Below are 11,078 nucleotides of genomic sequence, written 5' to 3' on the forward strand. Positions count from 1 at the left end.
AATTATCATTGATTTCTAATGTGTAGTGTGCTCTCTTATCATGTTGTAGATAGAGGTGGATGTGCAGAAGCGAATAATTCAATATGAAACAAGGAAAAATATTTCTGCACTCTATCTTCTATCTATATCTATATAAAAAATACAGGCCCTGCATGTAGAACGCGGTAAATGAAGAGACTGAACTGGTTCAATGATGTGTACCTCATGATTCATACTGTCATCATCATCATCAACTTTAAACGTTGTACCCACATGACCTGATTCAACCTTCTTTGATTTGCTGACCTGGATTATCGAGCATGCGTCAACACACCATCAACTTTCGTTCCTGCAACCCAACAATCACGGTGTCAACACTGCAACGTCTTCAGTATTTAATAGACCTTCGTGTGGAAATAGCCTTTGACATAACTGTGGTGCGTGAGAGAGAAAATATCGTCTGCTATCACAGAGCAAACGACTGCAGAGTTTGTATGTTTGTGTGCTTTGGGTGTAAGTAAACACTGCAGTAGTTTCTGTGAACGCACAAGGACGTGGTGAAATGAGACTGCGAGAGCCGCTGGTGAGTGAAGCTGTGGTGTCATCAGAAAGAGTGGCTTCATTTGATCGATGCCATCTTAAGAGAGCGGCTGCTATCTTCCTGTGCAGATGCAGAACGAGACGCTCCGACGCCTGAGAATGAGAATTAGGAGGGGGAAAAAATGGCCGAGGTTCTTCTGAGAGTAACAAGAAACAAAACACGGCCTAATTGGAACGGTTCGGGGAATTAACGGCACATAAAGGGCAGACTGAGTTGTGCTACTTATTAATCTGAGAGAATACAAATTGTATCCATTTACACTTTTGTGTGTCTACGGGGCCAGGCTGGTTTTTCGAAGTCGAGGGCATTCATCTCTTTCTGTATTGATGTTTATAGAGCAAATTGTCTGATGTGTGCCCAAAGTTGCTATCGTGTATGAAGGAGCAAGTGTGTGTGTGTGTGTGTGTGGGGGGGGGGTGCACTAATGGGGGAGACAAAATGCTTTGCTGCAGGATCCTAGCTTTTTGGGTTGGGGGGGTGCAAAAAAGCACATTATGAGGAATGAGGAGGCAACAGGTTGCATACTATACACTGCTGCGGTACCCATCCATTACAAACATCTTTTTCTCTATCTTTCTAGCTATCTCCCCCATCATCACCCCCCCCTCCTCTTCTGCCCCTTCTAACTCTCCTCTTTATGGTCTGTAATAGTTAGCCTGAGCTTGTCGTGTGAACTGTGTGTGTGAGGAACGGGCTGACAGCCCTCCGTGTGGCCAGCCGCCGTGTGTCAGAGCCATCAGAGGTCTTGCGTGACGAGGGATATATTGATTTCTCAGCAATTAGCAGCGATGGGGCACTCGAATAAGAAGTCAAGGAGACGGCAGCGTGAGAAAACCTTTCACAGCACAGCGTTTAGTTATTTGTACAGCCTCCCAAATCCTTCCCATCGCATTAACACACACAGACACACACTGAGTGCCAACACACACAAACCAGACGAGGCCAGTGCTTTGCCCAATTTGACAGACGATATATTTGTTTTTTTTTGGGGGGGGGGTTATGATTAGTTATTGTCATTCCTAAAAAAACAGTATGCGACCATCAAGTACTGTAGTATCTGTATTTAAGGTGTTAACCATATACATGTAATATAACACAATACCTACATATAAAACATATACATATGTAATGAACAAAGTTGAATTAGCCGTAAGCATTTCGTCTGTATTGTTGTTATTGTGATTATTATTGTAGAGATGCAGCCAAACACTTTTCTTTTTTTGAGTCCAGCAGCTGAAGGTAAGTCTGTCAAACAAATGGGCCACCCTGCTGCTTCATTTATGGAAACTTGTCAAAAATGTTCCTTTGCTTGTTTTCGATTTTATCGATATAAACATTTCATTTTCTCCAGTTGTGGTGGGGTTTCTCTTGCTGTGGTTGCCCACTGATGCTGAATGACGAGCAGTAAAACAACCCAGCCGTGGTAAATGGTAAAATATAAAACCTATACGTTTTTAAATGTGTTCACTCTGTCCGTTCTGCAGAACACCAGGAAGCATTTGAGCCTCGGAAACTAAATAAATAAATAAATAGTGTGCTGGCATTGTAGAACAACCCACAAAAGCCAGCTTTTTTGGTTTTTCAAGAGTTAAGAAACAGCATTATTCTTATAATAATAACCATGTAATGTGTTTTCTAAGTATACGGTGTAATTTGAAGAAGTTTTATGGGCTCTTCGATCACATATACAGGTTGATGTTTAATATTTTTTTTTTAATAAAATTCCCTTGAGCTAAAGTTAGACGGGGTTCAGACCGTTACAGTAAGTAGGTCCGTTGCGTGTGTTGTTGGGAATAGCGGATCCTGTTTTAGCGGCCCCAGAGCCTGAGCTTATGATACTCTGCCAACTCCTTTCTGTCACTCTGTGGAACCCTGGTGCTACCTCTCACTATGCTAGCCCAAATATTTCACCCCATGATCTAAGCGCCTTTAATTGATGTCAATGAGTTTATGCTAAATATGAAGATTTGAATAATTCTCGCTTTCACGCGGCACAATGGCTCTCACTACAGTGACAGGCCACCTCCCTGCTGCCCTGAATAGACGTGTCAGGCTCCTAGAAGGCCCCTCACCTCTTTGCCCACATCGAGCTTTGACATCTCCTGGGGCTTGGGCTTGGGCAGACCCCCTCCACCCCCTCCCTTCCTCCCCCCTCCCTGAGTCTGAACCACCCTCCTGGGGAGAGGCAGGGGCTCAAGGCCCCTTAAACACTTCACAAACACCAGCTAATGCCCTTTCTAGGGCAAAAGAAGGGAAATTATCCCAAATTAAAGAAAAAATGTTAGTGGGGTGAAGAAAGCGGATTACAGCTATTTTACTAAAGAGTTTTTCTCTCTTGGCTATCGTGGAGGAAATTAAAAGAAATGATAAAATAATTCCCTCACAAGGTTGTTTTTTTTCTCTCCAAAGAATTTCATCCTAGAGTCTTATCAATTATTTCAATCACTATCCAAAAAAAGAAAAAGAAAAAGAAAAAAGGAAAACAGATAGATAAAAATAAATGGTGGAAACACGTTGACAAATATATCTTTATATATATCTTACGAAGAACAGTGTGACACCATTAAGTTAATTGGCCCCTCTTTTAAAAAGGAGGGTGTCGGCTTTGGAAAAGGGGGGGTGAACATGGTGTGAGTTTAAATTGGCCGCGCCATATTTTGTACGGTGCTGATAGTTGGCGTTCAATTTCATGGTTAGATGAAAAGAAAAGCAGAGAGTTTGCTGGCTGGGTTGCTAATTAAACATCTTTTAAATGGCCTGACTGCCCTCCGGCAGTTCTGCCCATGAGGAGGGTATTTCCACTGGCCCTCGTTAACTGGAAGTGCCGCATACCAAACTTGTCTTGTCCACAACTCTCTCCGGAGTCATCGGTTGACTGAGCGATGGGAAGACCCTGTGCACAGACCACCTCTATAACAGGCTGAATGAAGGCCTACGCTGTTCACAGAAAAAGAGCGGTGTAGTAAGATTAGCAACACAACTGGACAACGGAAAGCAGTATGAGAATGAAAGAAAGGATAGAAATCTGTGATAATCAAGACATGAAATATAGATATAAATAAAGGCCTCTTCTGTTGCTCTCCCTGAGGTTTCTTCCTATTTTTTTCCTCCCTGTTAAAGGGTTTTGTTTTTTAGGGAGTTTTTCGTTATCTGGCACGACGGTCTAAGGACAGGATGTTGTGTTGCTGTAAAGCCCCTTGAGGCAAATTTGTAATTGTGATATTGGGCTATACAAATAAAAATGACTTAACTTGGCTGAGAATATAAAATAAAAGCACAGTAGTAAGTGCTATTAAGAAAGCCATGTAAAAACAAAACGGTGTTAGGGGTGACATAAGGGGATAGTAATTCAGCTTGGCTAAGATGACTGGTACCACAGAGTCAGTCCGTCGTCACCTTGGTCTTTATCTTTTCCTTTGGAACAGCGGACGAATCCTGGACCAAAGATCTCAGGCGTCCGTATGGCCTCATGAGGACACAAATCCTCTGTGATTTAAGTGGATACCAGACCCGGCTTTGTCTTAGAAATCTTTCATAAATGACTAGTCAGTCTAGTCGGTCCTCTGGCCAGTGAGGCTAGGAAGATGTGTTTGTGTATTTTCCTTTCTAGTCCCTGCAAGTGTGTGAGAAGGTCTAGATCAGTGTTTCTCAACCCAGTCCTCAAGGACCCCCTATCCTGCAGATTTTCATTGTAACCCTGCATAGGTAGCTCTGCTTGTACTTACTCAACCAATCATCTCACAGCACTTAATTATGCAAGGTGTGCAAACTCTGACATTCACTGCTGAATTACTACAAACAGGTACCTATTCAAGGTTGCAAAGAAAATCTGCAGGATAGGGGTTCCTTGAGGACTGGGTTGAGAAACACTGGTCTAGATGATGGCAACTACCGTCACATCACACTGTGACCAAAGTCACATGATTTGTAATCATCACAAAATATTTTATCTTCTCATCATTATAGCAGTAAATCTGGTACCAAATCCCCTGGTATCTGTTTAACATTGTAAAACCGATGCATGAGACTCTCTGTGGTTGCTCTCGGTGAACCCAAACACCCTCCCAAGTCCAACTGACCACACTGTGCCATGGGAAATAACAGCTTTGCCAGTTTTAATATGCAGCCATTCAGTGTACCTTATTTTTTCCTGGACATTTACTGTAGGTGTGCTAGTGTGTGCGTATGAGTATGTGTGTTTTTGCTTGTGTGTCTTTGGAGGCGTGGGTACCTGCGAAGTAGTATTGGGTTGAGTCCAGATAAAGATAACAGCCAGTTTCAAGGGGCTGCTTTTGGTCTTGATTGTATTGCCAGCTCCTCTCACAGCTAATTGGTTTAGCTACACGAACAGCGTATTCACCGGCTGCCCATGGATCAACTGGGCAGCTGTCTGGGGGTCAAGACCCGTGTGTGTGTGTGCGTGACTGAAAAACAAAAGGACAGAAAGAGAGAGAGAGCACATTTTGTCTTTCCAGAGCATGCGTTTTGACTGGCAGGGCTACTTGTAGCAGCTTTCACCCAGTACAGTGTGTAGCTGCACTCTGTCTTGCCGCTAATCTCCAGAGGCATCTAATGGGAACTCTTTATGATCTTTAAACAGCTGAATCATTCATGAAGTTGGCTGGGGAAGTCTAAGAGGTGCCTGGGGTGGTGGGGTGGGTGGGGGCTGTACAGATTAATGCCGGTCCCCAAGCGCTTGTTATGGAGCGGTGCTTCGGGACATGAGGCATCTACGGAGTCCGATGCCCCCCAATATCCACCCCCCTCCCCGCCCCCAGTATACCCCATCCGCCCTACCCATTCTACCGTCCCATCTTTCCCTCGCTTCTTCATGCTGTTACTCCTCTTTAGCACCTCTTTCTGCCGCCTCGTGTCGTATATTCTACCCCTCCTCTTTGAAATTCTTAGCATTTCTTTGGATATACATTTTTTGTACACTTTGCTCTAAAGAGCTAAGATTTACCCGAGATTTACCATTTAATTTTTTTATTGAACAAATAGCAAACACAGACAGAAATATTATAGATAACTGCAACTCAACTCATCAGTAACAATTGCTTCTGTACTGTTTCCCTCACTGATGTAACTGATGGGACAAGAGTCATGGCATTGGTCGTTTGGTAGCTCATGTCTTTGAAAATCTGTGTCCAGTAGTCCTCTGACCCACTCCAACATTTTCTCTTTTTTTTTCATTGCTGCTTTGTGTAGGTGATGAGCATCCTGAGTAACCCCAGTGGCGTTCCCTCGCAGCCGCAGCACGACTTTTCCATCTCGCCACTCCACGCCAGTCTGGACTCCTCCTCGTCCAGCGCCATCTCAGCCAGCTGCAGCCAGCGCTCGGCCGAGGCCTCCATCAAGACAGTGGACAGCCTGCCCTCCTCTCAGTCCTACTGCCCCCCGACCTACAGCACCACCAGCTACAGTGTGGATCCGGGAGCCGCCACCGCTGGATACCAGTACAGCCAGTACAGCCAAAGTGAGTACTGCCAGCGTCGAGTCAAATGGCCTTCTTAGCTCACTTCGGTTCATCTAGTTATGTGAGTGTGAAGCAGATTCGAAAGTGCAAAACAAATTAAAGCTGAGGACTTTGGGGTGTTTGTTGACTTTGCACACCCTTGAGAACAAAAGTGGTGGTGTTTCATGGAAGAACGACTTTATGGACGCAAAGATCTCTGTTCATAGCTAGTGTACTGGTTTTGAAGAGAGAAATGAGAGATTTAGTGGTGTTTTGGAAAAAAACACCTTTTTTTGCAAGCAATGAAGTAACGTATTTCTAATTGTGGCTATGTGTCCAGACTGTATTTAACAAATTGTTTCATCAGATTTCGGGGGAATCTGACCTGAAGAAAAGCATTTATATATCAAATAATTATATAGCACAATCTAATGTCCTGACTGATGGTCTCTTAATGGTCCATTAAATCTGGGGTTGTAGATAAGTACATTCATTTTTTTATATGTATATATAATATTAGATATTGTTATGTTATATTTGCTATATTCTTTTATTTATATGTGCACATTCAAAGAGAAAAAGGTGAAGAAAAGGTTAAGTTACAGAAGGAAAAACTGCACTAAATGATTGTCACAACTTGCTTAACAGAACAACAATAGCCATAAATATGAATAAAAATTGTTATTTTAAAACTGAAGGAGTTGTGTTAAAAATGTCTTATTTGGAGCAAGAAATTCTCTTAAAAGTCTGAACTTTATGTATACTATGCTTTTTTTAATCTTAATTAATAAGTTAGAGATTTCAATTAAAAATTAATTTAGGTCTTGAGGGAAAGGTTATGTGAAAGTGGAGTAAGCCAAGAGGGATTTTTGTTAATACTGTTGTAATTATTGACAAGATAGACATTAGGTAAAGTGAAGAGGAAAGGAATCCAAACTGTTAATATTGCATATCGTAAATGTGTGTATAGTTGTGTACAGTTGTGTATAAAGGTGTATAGTGGCGTATAATAGTGTATAGTGGTATATAGCAGTGAATAATGGTGTATAGTGGTGTATAGCGGTGAATAATGGTGTATAGTGGTGTACAGCAGTGAATAATGGTGTATAGTGGTGTATAGCGGTGAATAATGGTGTATAGTGGTGTATAGCGGTGTATAGTGGTGTATAGCGGTGTATAGCGGTGAATAATAGTGTATAGTGGTGTATAGCGGTGAATAATGGTGTATAGTGGTGTACAGCAGTGAATAATGGTGTATAGTGGTGTACAGCAGTGAATAATGGTGTACAGTGTTGTATAGCAGTATATAGTGGTGTGTAGTTGTGTATAGCAGTGTCTAGTGGTGTGTAATGGTGTATAGTGGTGTATAGCGGTGTATAAGGGTGTATAGTGGTGTATAGTGGCGTCTAATGGTGTATAGTGGTGTATAGCAGTGTATAATGATGTACAGTGGTGTATAGTGGTGTATAATTGTGTATAGCGGTGTGTAGTGGTGTACAGCAGCGTATAGTGGTGTATAATGATGTATAGTGGTGTATAATGGTGTACAATGGTGTTTCTGTGCTCAATTTAGTCCTGATGATGAGAACACAATGTGGCTTTGGAGCCATGTAGCCGTAAAGACTATTTTGTTAACTTTACACCACAGCCACCACACTTAACATACACACAGAGATGAACAAATATTTTACACATAAATTCTTATCAGAATTTTCAGCCAGTAAATTTTCAAAAATGTTTCAATGTATTTCCAGCTAACAAGTAAGCTAAAAAAAAAAAGTTTTAAATATTGAGAGAAATTTTCTCCAGTGTATATTTTAAGGACAAATCAGATATTTGACCATGACTTGGTGATCTTGTCTAACAACAAGAGGGTCCTTGGTTCAAACTCAGAGCCTCGCTTGCTAACAGGTGTGTGTGTGTGTGTGTGGGGGGGGGGCATAGTGGACTGATGACCTGTCCAGCATGTCTCCCTGCCTTCTGCCAGACAGGACCAGGCCTCCTGTGATTCTGAATTAGATCAGCTGTGTGCAAGCATGAATGAATGAATCAAATGTTTCACGGGCAGAAAAAGCAAAAGTTATGGCTGGCGTATTTCTGCCATCGCTGATTAAATCTGTATTTACGGCATTGTTTCTTTTTACTCGTGAACGTTTCCTGTATGTTGACCCCAGGAATGCAATCTCGGTAAAAATCGAATTTAATCGAGGCTGTTAATGTCGCCAGACTCGTGTCGTCCATGTTCGGCCTCCCTGAGAGGAGGGAGCGGGAAAGATTTTCGTTGGGGGAACCATTTTCTAAGCTCCGCTGTCTTTTCCTCTGTGCATATTTCCATTTATTGACTTTATAAAACAGCTTTCTCCGCGTCCCTTATCACGTTTCCCCCGCTGTAATCGTGGAAATGTTGCACACTAAATCAATAACTTGTCATGAGGTCAAAAAATTGGTAGATCTTAAAAAAAATAATTGATCTTGGAGATTTTCAGCTGTTTAAGTATGTTGAAATAATCACGTGAGCGGACAAGAATTGATAAGAACAACAGTCTTGGTAACACAACTGTTTCCCACATATTCATAGGTCAGTAATTTAACAGAAAAAGAAACAGAAAAAGAAATCACTAGGAGTTAAGCTATGGAAAAGATGGTTTTCACCTAATCTTAAACTATTATACTGATATGCACTGAATGGAAAAAAAATAGATGAGACTTGAAAAAGATAGATTCTCTAAGAAACCCATCTCCCGCTTCTCTCGGGCCTCCTGGCTTATGCGCCTTAAAAACACAGGAACTGTTCCAGTGCTACTCCTTTATCATTGTGTGCTGGAGCTCTCCGACATGTCGGGGTTTGGCTCTGGCCTTCCAGCATCCCGACACACCCCGATCCCACCTCCCTCTCTTATCCCCCCCATCCCCACACCCCTCCCTCCCTAAAGGAAACAGGTTTACCATATCATTTGAGACACTTGACTCTTCTCTTGTTCTAATTCAGGAATCACATGACAGATTAAAAGCCCATACCGTCAGAATGACAAGAGACGTGTGTGCATGTGTGTGCATGTTTGTTTGTTTTATCAGATGGGCTCTATCTCAGTAGCAGAGGACTCTTAGTGTGTGTCTGCTTGACTGGGATTAAAGGTGTAAACCTAGTTGACAGGAAAAAATAGCTCTCCTGGGAGGGGCTCACTAAACCCCTGTGTAAAACACGCACGCACGCACGCACGCACGCACGCACGCGCACACACACACACACACACACACACACACACACACACACACACACACACACACACACACATCAGCCATCCAGATGACTGGCATCTTGGCAGACAGGTCTGCCCACCCACAGGTGTGCCGCTTCCTACCGTTTCCCAGCACAAAATGACAGCTCCTCTTTTTATACACTTACATGCTAAGTGACACGCTAACACGTCCTGATTACTTATCCCCCCCCCCCCCCCCCAGACAGCAGTCTGGCATTGCCCAGAAGTCTGTCACACACACACACACACACACACACACACACGGTGTCGTATCACACATCCTGTCAACCCCTCCTCCTCCTCTCTGGACTACAAAGGACAGGTTAGCATCAACTGAACCAGGGAGGGGAATCCAACGGAGTGACGTCCCAGATGCAGGAAAGGAAGGAGAAAGGTGCCAAGTTTAGGATGCCAGCCTTTTAATATCCGTAATCAGAATAGTGACTGGTGTCTGTCTCTTTTTAAACCGCCGCTCCGATTCCACTCCTTTTGTCTGTCACTGAAAACACTGTCCTGACACCCGGCACGCCACGTACATCCCCCCTCCTCGGGAAACGAAGGATGAGTCTACCTATCCAAGTGGGACTGACTGGTCCGTGGTGTGACTTCAGGTCACAGAAATTGATTACTTGATTTACGCTCAAGATAAATTATTCCAAATCGGCAGAAATTGTTGTTCGTTCGGTGACTTCAGTGTTAATGAAAAGCACCTCCGTGAGGCTGAAGGAAGTCCTGCCCGACAGGCTACATACAGTACAGTGTGAAACAGCTATCCAGACCATTTGCTATAGTACAGGATCAGTTCGTCCTGCTCGAGGGAAGGTCAGTTGAGTTGTATCGTATCATAATATGATCACACAGCATTCACAGTGAACTAGATAACTGGTGTGGCGAGGGAAGGTCAGTTGACTTGTATCGTATCATATATGATCACACAGCATTCACAGTGAACTAGATAACTGGTGTGGCACCACTCTGAGGTCTTCTGACGGGTCCCATAGACCGCCTGCAGTGGCACAGGTGACTTAATTCTGCTAGTTATAGCTTAACAAGGTAGATGTCACCTTGAAGAGGGCGGACTGGCTGGCGTGGTAAACAACCCTGATGTGTCTGTAACACTCACTCGAGTTTCCCTCCTATTTATGATGTCAGTGATCTTCTATTGAGACTTTTTGCCCCTGTTCCTTCCCCAGCTCCCAAGATACCTGCAATTCCCCATCTGCCTCTTCGGTGTCGCCGAGTGTAACAATAGTTGATGTAACAGAAATGAGTTTCACTTACGTACTGTAATTTAAGCTCCCTACTGTCCTTTGTGTGTTTCAGCTGCTGTGGATTACCTGGCCAAGAATGTCAGCCTGACCACCCAGCGCAGGATGAAGCTAGGGGACCATTCGGCCGTGCTAGGACTCCTACAGGTGGAGACGGGGCAAGCCTACTAGTTGTGTGCACGCTCAGCGCTGCGGTGCCACCACCCGTTTGCCGCCGGCACATCCGTGCGCCCCAATTTTGCCCATGCGCCCCGCCCACCGGTCCCGCCCCCTCACTCGCCCCGCCCCTACCCTGCAATCCCTCAGGAGAGCGACAGCATGCGGGCGTGTGGTTAGAGACGGAGGACACTGACAAAGTATATCAAACTGGAGCGGATGGAGTCAGCCATTCCCCCAAAAGAAAGAGGTGGGGGGGGGGATCTGTGAGACTTCGCCATGTGCCTCCTCTCTCTGCTCCACAACTGCTACTCCTCTTGTCCACAGGATGCTTACAAGAGCTTTGGAAAAAGGGTTGA

The 11,078-nt window shown here is 43.9% G+C and overlaps 1 protein-coding gene across 3 annotated transcripts in view; it reads left to right on the forward strand.

The window, feature by feature from the left end:
- Window positions 1-10,734, forward strand: part of LOC130108191 (paired box protein Pax-7) — a 68,177-nt gene extending 57,443 nt beyond the window's left edge. For 2 of the 3 annotated variants that reach the window (XM_056275048.1, XM_056275049.1), the window contains exons 8-9: window positions 5,789-6,056; window positions 10,619-10,734. In XM_056275048.1, coding sequence (XP_056131023.1) covers window positions 5,789-6,056; window positions 10,619-10,734 — 384 coding nt within the window. Of the gene's footprint in view, window positions 1-5,788; window positions 6,057-10,591 lie in introns of all 3 variants that reach the window. The other variant, XM_056275047.1, reaches the window with a different exon arrangement.
- The last annotated feature ends 344 nt before the right edge of the window (window positions 10,735-11,078 follow it).

Source organism: Lampris incognitus, chromosome 2 (assembly GCF_029633865.1).
Source record: "Lampris incognitus isolate fLamInc1 chromosome 2, fLamInc1.hap2, whole genome shotgun sequence".
NCBI classification, from domain to species: domain Eukaryota; kingdom Metazoa; phylum Chordata; class Actinopteri; order Lampriformes; family Lampridae; genus Lampris; species Lampris incognitus.